The following is a 21,686-nucleotide window of genomic DNA, read 5'->3' as shown; positions in this document are numbered from 1 at the left end:
TGGTGGGTTGGTCTGGTACGCGGGAACAATCGGGATGGAAGAGGAAGACCGGCCGGTCAGTCAAGGCTGCACTGGTAAAATGCGTTGGTCGTGGCGCGTGCCAAAAGGACGCCACTTTCGGGTCTTTTTAAACGAAAATGCAGCCTTCCTTTTTTTTTTAAGAGCGAAAGCAGCCTTCTCGCGCTGTTACTCAGCTGTTTGCCGGCCTGCCTCCTGTCGGTAACGGGCTGGCCTCTACTGAAGTATGCAAGCAGAAATGTTCCGCTGCCGCCGAAAGATAAAGCGTCACATCGATACAACACCATACCACAGCATGCAGAAACACAAAAACCTCAGCACAATACAATGCAACCGTTGCTGACACAATCACACAATATAACGAAGTTCACAACTTAATATATCAATTCGAGGTTCAGATAACCCATGAGCTTGATGGGCGAAACCAGCACTGAGACAAATACAACAATTATAGATTCTAAAAACATAGTAGTAAGATTGCAGAACTTCCCCTACCACTAGTCCACTACGAATGAACATTAGAGATCAAACACCCACAAATGTCAAGCACCACAAAAGCAAAGCATCGAACAGATGCACACCATACTACCAGAGCCACTCCCAGTAACAGAAACTAAGCCCTCTCGCCACGGATCCTCCTTGCCAGCTGAATGTCCTTGGGCATGATGGTCACGCGCTTGGCATGGATGGCGCACAGGTTTGTGTCCTCGAACAGACCTACCAGGTATGCTTCCGCAGCCTCCTGCAGCGCAAGGACTGCGTGGCTCTGGAAACGCAGATCAGTCTGCACAAATACAACAGGATGAGAAATAAGCTTCTATGTTTACTTCAGAATTGCAAGATTACATGAGTGAGCACAAGAGACAGTATGAAAACAAATCTCACCTTGAAATCCTGGGCAATCTCCCTGACAAGCCTCTGGAATGGAAGCTTCCTTATGAGCAGCTCAGTGCTCTTCTGATACTTGCGGATTTCACTGCAAAGCCAGCGATAACAATTAGGATTTTGTCAATAGGGCACACTTATTTCAAGCCTGAACTGTAAACGATCAAAGAATTATTTATCACGCACCGAAGAGCAACAGTTCCAGGGCGGTAACGGTGAGGTTTCTTTACTCCTCCAGTTGTGGGTGCAGACTTACGGGCAGCCTGTCCAATAACAAAACTAAGTTAATGATTGTTTTATTAACAAAACTAAGATGCCCTACTGTCCAGTTCATACATTTTTATGACCAGTTTATAGTTTGTACACACAAAAGGTGAAGTATGTACAGCATAACTAGAAACAGTAACAAAAAAAATGGTATAAAAACAGATTACTAAAAACAAACCTTGGTGGCAAGTTGCTTCCTAGGAGCCTTCCCTCCAGTGGACTTGCGAGCAGTTTGCTTAGTACGAGCCATGAGTCACCAAACTATGGTTTACCTGAAAACTGCAACAAAAAAAAAGTAAAAGGTTAGCCAAAATCCTTAGAATACTCCTGACAGACCAATTCACCATGCAGAGGTTTAAAACAACACCAACTTAGAGTTCTACTGCACAATGGAGCTATAGAATAATTTTCTTGTAAAATATAAATTCTAAATAATAAACCTCAACCTGATCCTAATACAAAAGAACAACATTGGGGAGGTGATCCACTATGAACAGTATTATTACAACTATGAATCAGGAAAAGACAATCTGAATAGACAGATAATGTAGCCAGATCACTGTCCCATCCTATCACAAATCAAATGAAACAAAATATCATGATCCTGTCTTTCAACAAATTGATCATCCATAAAACAAAAATGTGAACCACCCCAGATGTGAAATATGAATACTAAATTTCATATATTTGTCACATTAACAGGTGTTATGCAGGTTTGGCAATTTTTTTTCAATAAGGAACAAAACAATTAATATCAACATTGCTGCTTTCATGCAGCAATACACAAACACATATAAATTACACCATGTGCATTAGTTTAAGCAATACCAAACACCAGTAGAATTATTGTTGCACAATAGTTAAAGATAACATTCAAGAGACCCACAAGAACATTCTCACAGTCCGATGCCTAACTATAAAAGAATAAGGTTTGTTGAATCCAATGATCAGGGATGATATAACAGTATCAGCTAAACTACATCTTTAACCATCAGTGTAACGATATGGGTTAGTCGCATCTCAGTAGCCTAAGTTCTTCTAATGAGGGCATTTACAAATTATTACAAATCACAAAGCATGCACGCGAATTATTCGAAAATTAATACTACTATAGCCCATGAAATCGATACTTGCGGTAAATGATTTATGCCTAAGACACAGACCATGTATACTGGCAAAATCATGGGATTGGCAACCGCGCATTACGATAGTACTTTCCAAACGCAAAAATCCGCAGCCAATAAGCACAGGCAACCACATGTACACGAGATTAAGCATGAGCGAACCGAAAATCCCACAGAACAACCATACCCTAACCCTAATCGTGAACCCTAATCGCGACAGATATTCGAATTCGCGGCGAGCGCCGCTGGGAGAAATTAGCAAGAACCACGAACGAATCATCAACTACAGGAATCGAAAATTCGAAATACGGTATCGAAAAAGCATGATTACCTCGAGCGCCTCCCAAATCCCAAATCAGCGGAGAGCGGTTTGCGACCCGCGAGGCTTTTTCCCCCAACCTGAGATTAGAACTGGCGATTAAAGGCGGCGGTTGGGTAGGGATTTATATATGGGGCAGTCAATGCTAATGGTTTAAACGGACGGTGCGGATCGGGCGCTTTTGGGCTTGGCTTCGCACGATCGGACGGCCGATGATGGCCGTTTAGCTGTGACACGGATCAGGGAGGGTAAAGCTCGCGCTCCTATTGGTTGGTACCTGGAGGACGGGGATCTTGGATTAGTGTTGATTAGTGAGGTGAGGACGCCGTGTACGGCCGAGATTTTTTGTATTTTTTGTACCTGTAGGCTAAAGGCGATGTTCGTCTGTCAGCTGACCTGTGGGTCACATTTTTTGGTGTAAAGATTTTTTTTTCTTTTTTTTTAGTGGAAGGTCACAGTTTTTTCGTGTGATTGAAGAACCGTTGAGGGTGTGGTCGGGGGCCCAGAGTGTATCAAGGAGACAGAGAAGGTACTGGGCCGGCCTGCTAAGCATATGCACAACTACACTTGCAGTCCCTCCCCCTCAAAAAAGTTACACTAGGGTCCCCCGTCAAGCCTAGTAAGCGAATCAAAGCCCAAAATGGCATGGTCTCCTTCTCACCAGCCAGAACGAACAGAAGAAGTGCCTCAGGCCAGAACGATAATGGGGCCATACTTACACCAAAGTGTCTCAATATTTATTTTTTAATAATGAAAAATATTCCGGCTTCTACCTCGTTTTTTTTTGAACTGCTTCTACCTCGTTTTTAGAAAAGAGGCCTCAAACCACGGCTGTTACAAATATGTGGAAAGTTCGAACCAAAACGTTTTACATTATCAGAATTGCTATTTATCTGTCAACATATTTAGATTTTTGTTGAAAAAATTGTCTGCTTTTGACCGTTGGGTGCCAAATCTACTATTCAAATCTCTTTGCCGTCCCAACATTATCTTCTTCTCCTTCCCATAGCTACCACTGTGGATGCCAAAACCCAGCGACATCGAGGCCCTCCTTGAGCACCACCTCCCCTTACACCCCACAGACAACCATTGTGAGCATAGCGACACTAGGTCTTGGTTCCTCGAGCCCACGACCTCCTTGCTCGCCATGCCCCTGGAGAAGGCGTGGAACATTGAGCGAGCGAAGCGTCAACGGGTGCTCAAAGTAGTCATCGTCATAGGCTCACTGTTCCTCGGGGATGGTAGTGAGTATTGTGCCCCCACAGGATTTTACCCGGTCAAAACAGAAGATTTCACTCTAGTCGAAGTTAACCTTAAGACCTGATAATTGTTCAAAAGCACAAATTAAAGAAGAAGCTTCATGTTCTTTCATCGTTCAAAATCATGGTCTACAAAGATATTGTGTCATCTGCATGTTGTAAAATGGACACCCATGCTCCACTAGATGTGACACTAACCCTCTCACTTAACCATCTTCTTTTTCCCCTAGCTAGGATGATTTCCAACATATCCATTACAATGTTAAACAAGATAGGGGATATTGGTCATGCACAATAAGTGCTGGACTGCAGATCGTCTTGCTCAGCGGGGTCTTCAGCGTTACCAGAAAGGTTTATTGTATGATCAAAAAGAGGAAACCATCGATGATCGATTGGTCTCTTGTGTCTTCTCTAGACATATGGTTTGAGCTCTTAAAAAAAATTGGGCTGCAGAACCTTGCTCCCCAGCCGGCTGAGCTTTCCTTTGAAGTTTGGTGGTGACGATCCAATGAGATTACTGATGGTTAGGATAGACAGGGTCTTAATTCTTTAATTATTCTGAGAGCCTAGTCGCTTTGAAGCCATTGGAATCGGTGCTTCTTTGATTGTGCTTCGCCTAATCTGTAGGGTATCCTAGCTATGGTCTTTGAAGGAGCAAAGTTACGGGGGTCTAGCGAGTGTCAGGGGCATCACTGCACCTTGTTGACCGAACGGATACTTGGTGTTGGCTAATTGTTTTGCTCATTGGTTGTTCATCCTTTGTGAGTGTGTGTGGACTTGTTGTGGTTGTGTGTGTCAAGGTGTCTTGATCTTTGCTGTTTTGAGATTTCTCATACTTTTTTCTTAATATAAAAGATATGCGCACGACAAGGCCCTTTCTATTCTTAAAATAGGATCTCAGTTGATCATTAAACTTAATCCCTACGTTACTACCTTTGACAAAAAGATGTAACCAAGCACACCGTTGGGTGGAAAGCCTTCATCTTTAACGCTTGGTGTAAGGAATCTCATTTTACCTTGCCGTGCGGATTTTCGAAGTTGTCTAGTTTTTTTCCTCCGCTAAGAATATATTTTATTAATTTTCTCCGCCAAGCACACTTCTGGAAGGCTGGTAGCTACAATTGGATTTTGAGATTAAGGGTCTGTTTGGTTTTCATAAGTCAGGTGACTTATTAAGTCAGGTGACTGAAAACCAGTGACTTATAAGTCATACCTGTTTGGTTGTAGATGACTTATAAGCTCATTAAAGGTGTGGGCCCCACGCAGAAAAGGGTGACTTATAAGTTTTAAGTAGGGGTGAACCAACTTAAAACTTATAAGCATGGGTGACTTATAAGTTGATGGTGTTTGACAAAATAAGTCACTTATTTCACTTTTTAACTTATAAGTAGGTGACTTATTTGGAACCAAACAGACCCTAAGTTCAATGTTTCTTTGATCACTCTGCTATTGAGCTTGGGACTAATCCTTTATGCCTTTGCTTATCAGCTTATGTCGTCAGATGGTTTTTGCTGACATTCAGTACATCTTGGATGTATAAGGCCAACCCCAAGCCAGCGTGTCGTGCTGACGCCAGTACATCACCATGCATCTGCACGTATGGATCAGCTATAAGTTGACGCCAGTACATCATCGATTTTTACTGAGGGGTAGTACTTATATATAGGAGTATATAGTCCTATGTGATGTTTTTTATGTTACTTTCAGAGAGAGACTCCAGTACATCTTCGACTTTTACTGCATGCCTAGTAGCTTGTTTCATTTTGATGCCCAGATGAAGTTGGGTTCTCTTCCAACGGATCTCTCATTGACACGACAGAAAAGGGAGAAGAATCTGATCATTTTTTCCTCTTCCCATTCGGCCACTCCGATCCAGTCTGTTGGCTCGTTGATTTCAGCCAGGACTTATCAGCTAGACAACAGTATTTTCTTCCTACAACAAACCAGCAGCAGTTGGGCTTATTGGCCAAGAAAACAACCATCGAACGGGCTCGCTGTCTCCTCCTCTCTTTCCAATCTTTTCAGATTGCAGAGACAGACAGGTGAGGTGTTAAAGCATCTTTTGAGATGACAGTATTCTCTTATCGTAAACGAACCCCCACCACGCACATGCGCCAGTGGCGCCGCGCGTACACGGACCGGGCGGCACCAGGTGAACGTGAAATCGTCAAATTCTTGACGGCAGCAGGGCATGCTTGAAGGTAAGGCCCACCGTCCACGCATTGGCGGCATCAAGTCAGCAGCCACACTTCGAATTCGTGTGATCTGAATGTGATGGAAACTGAACGCTGGCGTTCAGAGTCATCGATTGATCAGTCGGTGCTGAATACGATGCAGTGCGAACCGATTGGCTTGATTTCAGGTAAAAAGAAAAACCATTCAAGGTTCAGAGATTCATTCAGTCAGCATTGCAGTTGCAACTTCTCATTTCAAGACTGCCTGCCTTCACCTGCCTAGTGTCAACAAGCAAAGCAAACGCGACGGTCAGCTGACAAGCAGAGCCACAACCCCGAGGGCCCTCATTCCAGAGAGACCCTTTGTGTTTCTTTCTTTTTCCCGACTGACCCTTTGTGTTTCTTCTGATCGTGCCTGATGTCAGTATGGCACGACGTGAAGCGGCGGAGGGATATAATCCGTGGTTAGAGAGCTCATCATTGATCCCTTAGTGTATTAACAACAACAACGTACGTTTGATCAGACACTCTCCCTCACCAAAGCAAAATTCCAAACGTGAAAGCCTCTCAAAGCCTCAATAATGGAAGCAAGGGACGTGCGAGGCAATCATGCAGGCAGGCAAGGGCAGCTGCATCGGCGCTGTCCAGCACCAGCACAACGGCCGGGGCCGCTCAGCTCGGTGCCCGCTGCCCGCGCAAAAAGCTGCCACCTTTATAAGCCCCACGCCTCTGCACGTCCTCTCCCACGCACTAACTCTCGCAGTCGTTTCTCACGGGCTCTCACCGGAGCAGCACAAGGCAGGCGAGAAGCGAGCCCAGAGAAGAGACCCGACATCTCCGACCGCAATGGCTGCTTCTCACCTCGCCGTGCTCTCCGTGCTGGCCCTCCTCGCCGTGGCCGCCACGGCGCAGGCGCCCAGCGGCGCACCCGCGGCGGCGCCCAAGGCCCCCGCGACCCCTCCCCCGGCGATCCCGCCCCCGACGCCGGCACCGGTCGCCCCGCCCAAGGCGGCCCCGGCACCCAAGGTCGCGCCCACCCCGGCCCCCACGCCGTCCGCGTCCGCGCCGGCGCCCGAGGCCCCCACCGCCTCCCCTCCGGCGCCCGGCCCAGACGCGTCCTCCCCCTCGCCCTCCGCCGAGCCCCCGGCGACCCCGGCCGGCGCCGCCACCGGCCTCCGCCCCGCCTTCGCCTTCGCCGCCTTCGCTGTCGCCGCGGCCGTCTACGCCTTCTAGATTATGCAGTGGTCCTTTCCTGATCCCTCCTCTGCTTCTTGACCACTTCGTTTGCTCCCGCTTTTGCTTTTCTCTTTCCTTTTTCTTCTTCTCCGTCCTCACACTGGTCTTCCTTCTTCGTATGAACTGCTGTAATTATGGTCATTGATTTAATTTATCCATTTCTCCGTTCTTATTCTTAAGATGCTACGTATTTGCATAAGCTCTTAGCTTTGGTTCCTAGTTATGATAATTATACTCTGTTTGACATGGATTATTCTAGCTTAGCTTCCCAATTCTAATGCTCTGTTCATTTGGCTAAAAGTATTATGGGTTGATTTATTATGAAAGAAAAATATTATTCGTAGACTGAAAAAGTACGATTTATAAATAAGCGATCAGGACGTAAGTTGCTTTGTGTGACATGTGAGAGTAGTGCCAGCAGCAAAGGTCATGTTTGTTTCAGCTTATAATCACTTTATTATGGGTATTTTTTATTCTTGATTATTCTAGTTCAAAGTTCTAAAACAGTGGTTAAAAAATAAATAAGAAATGATCGAAACGTTTGCTGTGATTTTCGCCTTTTTTCAACTAGAATCCAGTTATGAATAAAAACAAGTTGGACTAAACTGAGTTTAAGAAAATTAGTAAAGCTAGTAAAAAGTTATTGAAGGAGAGGATGGTAGATCTGTTTTCCTCAGATGACCTTGGCGCGACTAACTGGTTCATAGAAATCTGCTAGCTCAGGTGATCCTAGACGTGTATTCATGCTACCACTAGATCGAATGAGTCTGACTAACCCACGACCTCGCTCATCACTGCCTTCGACTCATTCTGTTACATACTAATGTCATTTTCATTGAAGAACACGGGCGCCACCTACCAGCGGTGTGAGAAGAAATGCTTCCATGACGAGATATGATGCAACATCGAGGTGTACATTGACGATATGCAACATCGAGGTGTACGTTGACGATATCGTCGTCAAGTCCAAGAAGGCGGGCCAGTTGAGGAGACCTTCACGAACCTACGATGGTTCAACATCAAAGTTAACCCCAAAAAAACGTTTTTGGGTCCCATCGGGAAAGCAACTCGGATCCATCATCTTTAAGCATGGCATCGAGGTCAACTCGGAGAAAATTTCAGCCGTCATGAAGTGGGGTTGATAAACAACCTCAAGGAAGCCCAAAAAATGCACGGGATGCATGGCGGCGCTCAGCCATTTCATCTCTCGACTCGGAGAGCAGGGGATGCCCATGATCGGCTTAAGACGTTTCCGACCACTCCAACAATGATATGGTCACTGAAAAGATCACAATGCCTAGAGCCGGCGGTGAATAGGCATAACATGGCCCAGGTGAACGGTGAACGAACTAGAGTTACGAAATTCAGTTTATACACAAATACATATATGTTTTTACCACACGTGTAGGGATATGATATGAAGTGACTCCACGCTATAGCTTGCTCCAATACCTGTACAAACAATATAGATCAGGCCACCACAACAAATAATACAAGATATGTAATCACAAGATCGCAAGCACATGGGGACACAAGATTTATCTGAGGTTCGGCCATACCACAAAGTTGTGCCTACGTCCCCGTTGTTGAGGCGACCACATAGATTTTTAGATTGTCTTTGAACTGCTCTCTTTCCCTAGCGACCACGAAGATCAAGCTGGGAAATATCACTAGAACAAAGAGGATAATACAAACTTCCAGGAGCACCCACAAGCAAGAGATGAGTGCTGCAACGAGCAACACCTAGCCGGCTAGCTAGGGTTCCAAGAACCCAAGAGTAACAAATCCAAAACTAAATCGAATCTCACTATGATAATAAGTTATCATAAAAAAAGTGGTACTCCCTTTGTCCCAGAGAGATGCAATTATAGTGTTGCGTCATGTTTTAGTATCTTTAATTTGATCAATTATAGATTAAAAACTATCAATTTCTATTTATGATATCAAATAAATGTCATTAGATTACTTATGAAATATATTTTCCTAGTAAATTGATTCAGAGTCATAAATGTGAATACCATTAAGTGAAAACTTGGTCAAACGTGAATCTTTTAACTAGCACGCAACACATAGTTGCATTTTTATAGAGATATTACAACCAGTCATATACTCCCTCCGTCCCACAACAGAAGTCGTTATGTGATCCCCACAAAAAAAAGTTAGTTATGGGATGCGCGCAGGTAAAACTTTCTCAACTTTGACTAGGTTTGTAAAAAATACATATAATATTTATATCTCCAAATAAGTTTATTATGAAAGTATATTCAACTCTCTATCTAATGATACTAATTATGTATTATAAATATTAATATTTTTATATATAATTGATTAAAGTTAAAAATAGCTGACTTGGGAAACGAGAATGACTTCTGTTTTAAGACAAAGAGAGTACATAACTTTGTAACTTTCTAAAAAGAAAAGATGCGGGAAAGAATATTTTTTTTTAGCTAAATACACTAGCGGCCCTTAAACTCGTGGCTCTGTGCCACTTAGGTCCACAAACTCTCAAAATCGAAATCTGCCTCCCTAAATTTGTCAAAGTGTGCCACTTAGGTCCATACCCCCTTCAGAGAACGTTGACTAGGTTAAAATTTTACAAAAACCACCCTATCTATATCTATCTAGTCATCTTCTGTCCCTAACGCTCCTTTCCTAGGCCCGCGGTGCCGGCGTCGCCCGAGTCGGCCTCCACCTCCGACCGAGCACGCCTCCCCATCGCCGATTCGCCGCCCCACACCCTGGCCCACTTCCCGGCGTCCCCGCCCGCCAGCGCATGCACAGGCAGCGGTGGCAAGGCAGCCTTGTGCGCCCAGGACCTCCTGGCGCCGCCCGTGGCCGCCATCGAGCGCGCGGACGGCCAGCGTCTTAGCGTCAGCAGGGAGGAGTAGGATGTCCAGGGACGTGGGTGTGCGGGGGCCGGAGGTGACGGTGATGGGTTGGCCACCTCTACATCGGGGGGCGCGGCGCGTGTGTGGCGAGGCACGGGCGGTGGCTGCGCGTAGAGCGGCCGAGCAGCGGTGGCTCGAGTGCGCAAGGCGAGCGTCAGGGAGCTTGCTTGTGGTGCAGCCGCGGGTGAGCTGGCCTTCTCCAGGTTGGAGCAGCGGAGCTTGTTGCCAAGTATGGCTTGCTCGTCCGCGAGGGGCCGTCGTTCGCCGCCACAACTAGTAGCTCGCCGAAGGGGAGCTCCACCTGCGACGCTAGGGCAATGCCGCCGGGGTGCTTGTCGTACGTGCGCTGGCGGGTGGGGACGCCAGGAGGTGGGCTAGGGTGTGGAGCGACAATGGGGATTGGTGAGGCATGCTCGGCCAGAGGAGGAGGCCAGCTTGGGCGATGTCGACACCACACAGGCCTAGGAAAGGAGTGCTAGAGGAAGATGACTATATATGGTCGGTTTTTGTAAAATTCTATCCTAATCAATGCCCTTTGATGGGTATGGACCTAAGTGGCATACTTTGACAAGTTCATGGAGACAGATTTCGATTTTGAGAGTTTATAGACCTAAGTGGCATAGAGCCATAAGTTTAAGGCCGCCAATGTATTTAATTCTTTTTTCTTTAGAAAGTTGCGGGAGCTGTGGGATTGATCATTGTTTTAGAACCGGCGGTGGTTTGCTAATTAGTAGGGTCACACTAGGTAACTCAACATTGCTCATGCCCCTAAGATGACCTAGCCCAAATCCCACGTCGTCGTCGGATCACAAAATTCATACGCATCTGGTCGAGTCTGATCCATCTCCCCTTGCTGTACGGTGCACAGTAGCTATCCCGGCTCTTTGTGCATATCGCAGCCTGTCCTACACTCTTGACGCCTCGTCCCTCTCGCTCATGAGCTGGCCGGCCAACCCGGCCACGATCCAAACCGCAGCGAACGAGCTAGCACTGAGAGCTATAGAAAACTCAGCAGGTGGTAGGGCCGTGGCATGTCCAGGCTGCTCGATCGGCCGGATCAGAACTTGGAAGCATGTGCCAGTAGGACGCGCGGCCGACATCGCTGCCGGCTGCTGCCGCGCCGAGGCGTTGCACTGCCCCCATGTCGCTGCCGGCTGCTGCCGCGACGAGGCGTTGCAGTGCTGCACTGCTCCCATGTGGGAGGGTAGGAGTGGCCGAGTGGGACGTGCGCACCGAACGCGCCTCACTGCCCTTCATGCCGTCATATGCTCTTTTTTTTTTTGGGTTCGCAGAAAGTCAGTGACTGTACAAGCACATGACTGAAAACGACTGAGGCAATCAGGCTTGCAAACACGGGATCTTGTGACACACGTCATTTTGCATCGTCTGGTTACTGCCGAACTAGTGTGTGCTTCGTTCATTTGCCAATTTATTCATTCCTATCCTCTAGCCCTCTTCTAATTTCTTTTTGTTTTAGGCTCCGTTCGGCTTGCTGAATCTTGGCTGAAAATACTGTTCTGGCTGAATTGTTGTGAGAGAAAAACACTGTTCCGGCTGAAAAAATAAGCCGGACAAGCCGAATATGGGGTAAGCCGAACGGGGCCTTAGCCTTTTTCAATCTAAAATTTTATTAATAATACATGTGAACTACATTTTTTTTTAAAAGTAACCATTTAGTCACACTAGAGAGTTTGGTGTAACTTCTAACTTGGTTATGCTAAGTCACGCCACACCCAATAGCCGCATAACTCAGGAGCTTGACGTACGTGAACAAGTTTGACAAAAAAAAACCTACTTCTTGAAAATTTAGTTTTCTACATGCTATCACCAAAATGTTAAATTAAAACAGGCTAAATAAAAACAGGTAAAATTACTCCAACCCTTTATGGGTTGCTTCTCTGTGATCCCTCTGCTTCACGACCTTATCGATTATGGGATCAACTATTGAATCCACCTCTTTCTTTATCTCATCAACCAGCTCCTTCCTTCTCATTGGTTAAGCTCCATCGTACCAAACACAAAACAGACACCGTACCCCCATCTGCTAAACCAAACATATACATCGAACCATCTCGCCCTAGAAAATTAGAATGGCCTCATTCTATCACTCTTTATCTCCGAATCAAACACAATGTTGAATTCGGCTATATATTTTACTCATGTCATTAAAAGGGCCCTCACAGAAACGTGCAAATACAATACAAAATCGTCTACTTTCTTAGGCCTTATCTCGGAGTTTGTAGGAAGCCAATGATTGTATAAGCATGTGACTGATAAACACCGATAATGAGATAAACAGGAGATGATACTAGACGCGTCACGTTGCTTCTGTGTAGTTTCTTCTCGTTACCTTCCGAGCAATGTTTGCTCCTTTCAGTTCACCATCTCTTCTCATCCTTCTGGGTTCCTTCTCTAGCATTTATCCTTCATAACTGTTGACACAAAAATGTGGCGATGTAAACCACACACAACAAGCCGGATGATCTGAGTGGAACGAGATCAGAGATCTACTTGGCTTCAACACAGAACCAGCCGATTCTGAAAACCCAATGACGTACCAGTCAATTTGACATGCAATTGACAAGGAGAGAAAATCTTATCAGTAATTTAAAGTGAAACATGTCGGTGTTGCACCAGACAGTTCTAAATGTACGGCTAGATAGACAATTCAATAAGGCTATCGACTAAATAGTCGATATCCGGCGTATCCATGAAATGAAGATCTTTAAATCAAGTATTATCGGCTAATATTAAATGATAATGATATGAATCAAAATAACCGATGCTCATGGAACATCAGAAAGCATCATCGGCTAAATGAAACATGATCGATATAAAGCGTCGAGCCGATAAGTTTGATGAAAAGAGTAAACATGCGAACAAATCGACTATCTAATATGAATGAATCTACAAATAGTTTGAATCTAATCTATTATCATCAACAGTGAGGTTCGATCGGATCGATGCAGCTATGATAATAATAACAAACTAAAACAAAAAAAAATCTATAAAACCATCTATATGTTGATAGATTCATGAAAACATGCTATATGCGTAAGAGTATAGGCAAATCGACTAAAATAGCCGATGCAGTCATAGTAAACAAATAAAGCACATATCATGATCATGAACAAGACCACTAATTAGTAATTTCTAATTTAAAGTCTTACCAGTGAAGTTCGACCGGATCGATGCAGCTATGGTAGTGTCATTAGATTAGATCTCATTAACTAGTGGGTTTATTCAAGATTGAAACATGTCTTTGAATGCATACTATGTTTGATTGGAATAGAGATAAAACAGCCGATCTAGCGGAATTAAGCCATCAATTATAAACTTTAAAGCGTGACCAGATCAAAGGACGACCAATTAAGATGATATGATGCTGATCTATCTCTATCACAATCGGGTGATTTTGTTATAATTAATAAAACATTAATTATAACAAAATCGATAACTGATAAATCAACAAAAAAACAGTAAGGAAAATCTTACTTATCTTAGCAGATTCGATAACTGGTGATATTGTATTAAACAACAAGTTATTTAACACAGGATCGATAACTTTGATCTATATTATGATTCATAAGAGATCAATCAGCTGATGCAGCCTTACAAACTATGATACAGATCGATAACTAACTTATATTATGGCTCATAAAAGATCAATCAGCTGATGCAGCTTTACAAGCACAATACAAGTCGTGACGGTACTCACAAGCAAGCTAGAGGTCGATCAGTCGATGTAGCCCTGTTTGCTGAAGAACTCGTCGAGATCTACAATACTCCTACTCCTAATGCGATGGCGAAAGTCAGAAAGATTATATTGATTGAGTGTTCATTTTTCTTGTATAATAACCAGGGTCTAGTATTTATACCCGGAACCCAAATATGAATCCTACTCAAATATGACTTATTATAATTCTAAGAATAAAAGAAAACTTTCTAACTTAATAATAACTTGGACCCTAATTTTCCTTATTTGTAGAGTCCGACACATCTTCCTGGCGTCATTCAAGCATAGCCCATCGACACCGTCTGCTGACGTCATCTATAAACTAGCCGATTATGACATCGCATCTAAATCAGCTGATACCGATTTACATCTAATCGATTCCTTGATAACACAATCCTAGAAGCTTCGAGTTCCCGCGTTCTTCTTCCTAAATTTTGGTGTAAACAATAACCTTGTTGATTATAGGATCCACAATTGAATCCACTTCTTTCTTTATCTCGTCAACCTGCACAATACTTATCCGCTTTATATTTATATATAAAGACACCATTTTTCTGAGCTTAATTCATGGATTTTTTAAGCTGAGTATTTGTAGCTCTACATGAAATATTGGTTCTAGAGCTGGAGAAAAGTTGAGAGTACTTGTACCTGGACGATCCATTTTGTTTATAGTTTAGATCAAATACCAATGTTCAAACCATTTTAAATTAAACTACAAACTATAGATCTAAACTAGATCCTTGAGCTAGGGCTATGCTAATAACTGGGCAAAAGATAACTACATGGATTTTTTTTTAATTTTAACACTTTTTGAAAACTAATTTTAAATCTAACACTGTCTGTTTTTTAAACTAATACTTTTGGCCACGCCTATTGCCATGGCGCGGCCAAATACCTGTGCCGCGCTATGCATGGTGGCGCGGCAGCGGGTTGACGTGGCGACGACCAGAATCGCTGACCGGTGACGTGGCAGGGCTTGCCGCGAAACGAACGTGGCGGAAGGGGATGGATCTCGTTGCACAGCAACGTCTTGTACCTCATCGACTCTGACGAAGAGGTGAAGCCGTCCGTCATGTGCCTCGTCTTGTAGAGTAGGGGGTGCTTTGCCGGATGGATTGTTGACAGTAGTTAACAACCATTATAAACGGTCAATAAAACATGAATAAGGGCATGAAAGCAATCACCAACAAAGGTCTAGGGGTCTAAACTAATAAATTCCACGAGTTTTTGTGAATCTATGATTTATGCAGAGTTTATTCAGAAAACCATCAAGGTGGACCTAGATGTCAGAATTAATCGTGCTTATCCACCGCGAAACGGACACTAGAAGGTTCCAGAGGACACCACGCCGAGGCAGACTGAGAGTGGCTGCTAGACTGGCCCAACCTGTACGCCCCGCCTTTGGAGAATCACATGTTAGCCTTCGTTGTTATGTCGGTTCTCCATCGCCTCCTAGGTTGCATCTACGCCTTCCATTAAATTGTTTGATCCAAGGGCTCACGATGGATGCTCCAGCCTATATATACCAGCCACTGCCACCCCCTTAGAGGCATAAGTCATTTGAGAAGACAGAAACCCTAATCATCCTCAGAGCTCCATCAATTCTAGGGCATAGCTAGTTAGGCTAGGTCTAGAGGGAGGCAAGCAAGCTTCGCTTAGATTTCTGATCGTGTCAAGAGCGTGGTTTGGTATAATCTTTGTACCCCTCTCTTTTGTATCTCCATTACTTTTATATGCTTGCTATAATTGTTACGACAATATTAATATTTATCTTATTTATGTTCTTCATTATAATGTTCATCGTCTACTTTGATTATATGCTTAGTATAGTTGGATTATCATCATGTTCATGCATAAATTCGTATAGTGCTCACTCTAAGGATCCATGTGTGGGTGGTCGACATTGTGTAAGCGTGGTGCTTATACGTTGTTTACCTGTGGATACACCCTATATTCCAGGTCATATGGTAGATCGTGGATGTGACACTCCCGTTGAGTCATTTGTAGTCCACTCCCCAAATGTAGGTGCACGTAGGATGCGGTTACGAAGGAAGACAAGCTCTGTTCTTAATCTTCCTTAGTAATATCCCTTATGTGTAGATATGACGATGGTGTTAGCAATGATTACTAGGTATAATTGCACTAATCAATGTATGCTTTGACTTATAATTAAGAATGACTTAGGAATTATTCCTCTAATATTCTACCTGACCATGCTAATGCCATAGAAAGAAGTACTCTGAGTTATTTATCATTATCATTGATCAATACTTATCATATATATATCTTATCCTATGACTTACCCCTGTTATGAGTAGAATATTGGTTATGGTTTACTTCTCCATCAATAGCATAAGTTATCAATACATGTCCGTGCCAGAATTTCCCTGTGGTAAAATATAAATAACAATACCTGGAATACTCTCGGGTAAAGTGCTACAATGGTATAATTACCTGTGTGCTTATAGATTCCTTTCATATATATATATATATATATATATATATATATATATATTCTTTCTAGTCACATGAAATATTAAAGTACTTCTTAGTGTTATTCTAGAAGTGGCACTAGGTAGTACCAACAAGCATTTCTAGCATCAACACTAGGGATAACAACTTAGTAAAAGATGCTAAGAAATATAAACAACATAGGGTGACTACTTAAAACAAGTGACATGTTAATCATTACCAACATGGATCAAAGCCATGGTTGTGTCAGCTATTGCCGAGTAGGGAAATGGTGTAGCGACATCGACCACCGTTGGGTGGGGCTAAGGCACGACGGCGACAACCTCTGTCACTGGGCGGGGCAAAGGTTCAACAACATCCCTTGTCGCTGGGCGAGTCAAAGGCACGACTGAGTTAACCGTCACCAAGAAGAAGGGTCCAGTCATGAGCACGAAGCGAGTCAAAGGGCTGGCGGCGTCAACAGTGGCAACAAAGATGACACCATGAAAGCCCTAGTTTGGCTATGGATAATTGATGAAACCTAGTGCGTAGGATCTCTGGTTAGCCTGGATGGGGGAGAATAGGCATGTTAAAACAAACTTAACCAAACGTCAAATTCCACCCACGGCACTGCTGGACCTACAGACAACCTTGAGACATAATTCAAAATCTATCAATGGAAACTTAGATCTCATAAATTACTGAGCTTCCTGTAGGTGTATGGATCATAGATCAATAGCTAGAAGTGGTAGGAACACCACACACAAGTAGATCACCCTCAAACCCTAGAAACCACCTCAACAACAATCTGAAATGCAAGTAAAGTAAATTAAGCACAATGTGACACAAGGATTTATCCCGTGGTTCAGCTCACCACCAAGGCTTGCCTAAGTCCACGTTGTTGAGGTTAGCCACTATGGATTTGGGCTTTGCAACCCTTTCTCATTCTCAAGTCAAGAGGATTAACTCTTGAGATGAGGGGTGAGTTACTAGCTTTAAGAGATGGTTACAAACCTCCCAGGGCTGCCACATGGGTTGGCAAGCTTAACAGGCGACGCTCTAGCCGGCTAGGAGCCAAGCTCCAAGAGTAACAAACACAACCGCCAGCCAAAATGTGAACCAAGTGCTCTTTAGAGTCAGGGAATCAAAGGATCTGCTCTCTAATTAAGTTTGACACCTTTTTCTCTCATGGATTGATGGGAAAATCAATGGAGAAACTTAGGAGCTCAAGGTCACCAATGGAGGAGAGAGAGAAGAGCACTTTTATGTTCTTCCACGAACTGAATGGTTGGGTAGCGAGAAGAGAGCCGTTAGAAGGGAAAGGAAAATGTATAAATACCCCCAAGGCCCAACGGTGTGCCATGACTTAACTATGATAGTGCTGCTCAGCGGTAGTGCCTCTCTCCAGGTGCGGCACTACCACACCAGGCAAGACCACAAAGGGTAAGAGTGAAGTGCTGGTTGTCTTGGCTAAGTAATTGAGGATGTATGAGTAAGATGGAGCACTTGGTAACATGTTAGCTTAAGCATTATATCCCCCTTTATAGTACGACTTTTTCTATACTCAAATTCAAAATATAAAAGAATTTAAAGCTCCTTTGAGGTTGAAGCCATCAACGTTTGTAATTGGGGGCTCCTCCGTTTCGTGTAACATCCTCAAATATTGATTCCCTGCTTGTCATCTCGATAAATCTCATTAGTCCTCTAATTGCGTGGTCATTATCACCAAAACCCACAGTCATGCGTGTGGGAGAGGGCGCAGGCGTGTGGGCCGGTGGGGGCTGGGCTGTCTGCTGCTATTGGGCTTCTTTGGCTTTTCTATTTTCCTCCCTTTTTCCAATTCATTTTCTATTTCTATTCCTATTTCGACACTACACCTAGGGCACCTATGCATGTATACATGTGTTGCCAACATGCATACACCCTAGTGGGGTCCACTAGAGGTCATCTAGGGCTTTAGGGTCCAAGCCATAGGTTGGCAACACACACAATAGTTTGTTGAAAGGTTTAATTGATTTTATTGCATCACATAACATCATGAAGAAGCAACTCACAAGTGGAATTAAAATGCAACAATGGTCAACCATGCTAACTTGGGTTCTACTTGTGCAACTACATGGGTGGTTTCCTAGTATGCACACTCACCATGCATGGGTTTTGTTAGAAAAAATTTAAGTTTAGATTTTTGGGTATTGGAAAACCTAGGTTGTTACACCGGCGAAGCATAGGAGCTCTGGCAGCCGATGCGGCACCACCGAGATGTGGCCAGATGTCACGGCGATAGCGTAGGTGATGCGAGCATGAGAGAGAGGAGAGTGCGGCGTGTCTGGGTGAAAGGGAGAGGAAGAGGGGAGTTACAGTGGCCCAGGAGAAAGTAAAGGAAAAGAAAAGGGCCCACGGTAAATGCCATTGTGGCCCAAATGCCAGGCACATTTCAAACTACAGCACTACCGTGGCCAGTATGCGGCACTATCATAGAGCGGCATTACTGCAATACCAACCTGGTACTCCACATCCACAACAACAAGGGGTTTAGCTACAAACAAAATACATCTACATATATAGGATATGGACATGTATCTCAAGCATACTATGATCAGCATCAGATAATCACTACAAACAATGATCATAATGCACTTGTAGCTTTTGATGAAACATTTTGAAGCACAATATTTAAGCCTTTGCAATTGGTTTCTCCTATCCATGCTAGTTCATCAAACAAAGGTGTGCTATAGTTCAAACCACGTTACGAGAATCAAGTATATTTAGCTCACTATGCAAAGTACAAAGCCTTGACTCATCAAGAGGCTTAGTGAAGATATCGGCAAGTTGCTTTTCGGTGCTCACATGACAAATTTCGATATCTCCTTTGGTTTCGTGGTCTCTCAAGAAATGATGTCAGATGTCTATGTGCTTAGTTCTTGAGTGGCTTATGGGATTGTTTGCAAGCTTTATGGCACTTTCATTATCATACAATAATGGGATTTTGGTAAAGCGGCATCCAAAATCTTGAAGGGTTTGCCTCATCCAAAGTAGTTGAGCATAACATGCACTGGCTGTAACATACTCAACCTCGGTGGTGGAAAGGGCTACACAATTTTACTTCTTGGAACTCCAAGACACCAGGGACTATCCAAGGAATTGACATGTCCCTGAAGTGCTTTTTTGATCTACTTTGCAACCAGCGTAATCGGAATCCAAATAACTAAGTAGATCAAACTTAGAGCCCTTAGGATACCATAAGCCAAGGTTAGGAGTGTGTACTAAATATCTTAAGATTCTCTTAACATCCACGAAGTGACACACTTTTGGGTTAGCTTGAAATCTAGCACACATGCACATACTAAGCATAATATTGGGCCTAGATGCGCACAAATAAAGTAGAGAGCCGATCATGGAGCGATATACCTTGGTATCCTTGGATTTCCCTTTTTCCTTAAGATCAAGATGTCCATTGGTTGGCATGGGAGTTTTGATAGGCTTGGCATTGACCATGTTAAACTTCTTGAGCATATCATGGGTGTACTTCGTTTGACTAATAAAAGTTCCATCCTTCATTTGCTTGATTTGAAATCCAAGGAAGAACTTCAATTCACCCATCATGGACATCTCAAATCTCTTGGTCATGATTCTACTAAATTCCTCACAAAAAGTGTGATTAGTACTACCAAATATTATGTCATCGACATAGATTTGGCACACAAAGATATCTTTACCAACTTTGCGAGTGAAAAGGGTAGGATCGACTTTGCCTATTTCAAAGCCTTGTTTAAGCAAGAATTCCTTAAGGCATTCATACCATGCTCTTGGTGCTTGCTTAAGCCCATAGAGTGCCTTTTAGAGTTTGTAGACATGGTTGGGGAACTTGGGATCTTCAAAGCCCGGTGGTTGCTCAATATAGACAAGTTCTTAAATAGGGCCGTTGAGGAATGCACTCTTCATGTCTATTTGATATAGCTTGAAGCTGTGATGAGCAGCATAGGCTAGACGCATTCAGATTGCTTCAAGTATTGCCACCGGTGCATATGTTTCTTCAAAGTCCAAGCCCTCTACTTAAGTGAAACCTTAAGCAACCAATCTTGCCTTGTTCCTTGTCACCACGCCATTCTCATCTTGCTTGTTGTGGAAAACCCATTTGGTACCAGTGAAATTGGTATTGGGTCTTTCCACCAAGGTCCACACTTGATTTCTTTTAAAGTTGTTGAGTTGTTCTTGCATGGCCATGATCCAATCTGGGTCTCCAAGTGCTTGTTCTACCTTAAGAGGCTCTGTCAGTGCAGAAAGTGACCAACACATAAATATTTGTAGTTTTGCCGTACGTTGTGATCGGAGGTGGCCTAGCACTCAATGACACAGGATTTATACTGGTTCAGGCAACATGCTCTACATCTAGTTTGGGTTGATCGGTGACTTTATTCATAAGCCCAGGTGCTCAAAGTTTGCAGTGGGGTTACAAACGAGAAGGAGAAAGATGGGGGTATGAGAGGTCCGGTCAAACTCTGGTCAGAGGGGCCAAGAGTGACGGGAGCTCCGCTATGTGCTAAGTGAACTTGATTGATGTGATTGAATCTAAATGACCTTATCTATTGGGAGAGAGCACATCCCCTTTTATAGATGAAGGGGATGGCTTTACAAGAAAGAGGGAGAGAGTACGTATGCTACTAAGTCTTGTCGCCCACGCCGATGGGTATAGGATGATGGTAGGCGCCCACAATATTGTTCAATGTCAGATACACGTGGGAGGTTGTGTTGTCTTCTTCGGGTATGGCAGACGTCAGGGCCTGTCACACTGTTGGTACCTAGAGGCATGCAAGGGGTTTTACCATGTTCCCCTAGTACAGTAAATGCCGACAACCATAACACTGTCGATGCACAGAGGCATGTGGGGGGAGCCTTACCATATTTGTCTGGTATGGGAGTTAATGGCGCCCACAACACTATAGGGGAAAACGTTGGCGCCTACAACACTGCTTGAGTTCTACCATACGTCCATACCTGGCAGGTGCACAGGGTACGATCCTTGGTATTGCGGTTTGACTTGTGCGCCTTGCCTTACTTTGTTTGTCCATTTCCTGGTCCATACCGTGCGGGTGTCCCCGGTCGGTTGGCCGAAGTTGGCTCTGATTGTGCTAGTTTGGAGAAGAGCAGTGAGCAGGGGCTTGGTGCATCCTCGGTCGAAGACATGGGTTGGAGTCAGAAGCGGTGCTTTGGCCATGCCTTCCGGTCGAAGAGGCTGTCCGGAGGTGGGTTGGAGACTAAAGTGAGAGCTCTGGTCAGAGAGGTGGGCTGAAGTTGGAAGCGGGCGTCGTTCCTCCTCGGTCAAGCCTTC

General features: G+C 44.1%; 2 protein-coding genes across 2 annotated transcripts; one reads left to right on the top strand and one right to left on the bottom strand.

Moving 5' to 3' along the window:
* Positions 1 to 376: 376 nt before the first annotated feature.
* On the bottom strand, positions 377 to 2,735 carry LOC136496688 (histone H3.3). Its single transcript, XM_066492427.1, has 5 exons — positions 2,626 to 2,735; positions 1,349 to 1,449; positions 1,090 to 1,166; positions 904 to 994; positions 377 to 802 (listed from the first exon to the last, which is right to left on the bottom strand). The coding sequence occupies exons 2-5, from the start codon at positions 1,418 to 1,420 to the stop codon at positions 632 to 634; spliced, it is 411 nt and encodes a 136-aa protein (XP_066348524.1). The 5' UTR covers positions 1,421 to 1,449; positions 2,626 to 2,735; the 3' UTR covers positions 377 to 631.
* A 3,920-nt stretch (positions 2,736 to 6,655) lies between these two features.
* LOC136495841 (arabinogalactan protein 1-like) lies at positions 6,656 to 7,279 on the top strand. The gene has a single exon (XM_066491655.1). The coding sequence runs from the start codon at positions 6,656 to 6,658 to the stop codon at positions 7,277 to 7,279; it is 624 nt and encodes a 207-aa protein (XP_066347752.1).
* Positions 7,280 to 21,686: the final 14,407 nt, after the last annotated feature.

This window comes from Miscanthus floridulus, chromosome 12 (assembly GCF_019320115.1).
Source record: "Miscanthus floridulus cultivar M001 chromosome 12, ASM1932011v1, whole genome shotgun sequence".
In the NCBI taxonomy this organism is placed as follows: domain Eukaryota; kingdom Viridiplantae; phylum Streptophyta; class Magnoliopsida; order Poales; family Poaceae; genus Miscanthus; species Miscanthus floridulus.
This window is presented reverse-complemented; position numbering and strand designations above follow the sequence as displayed.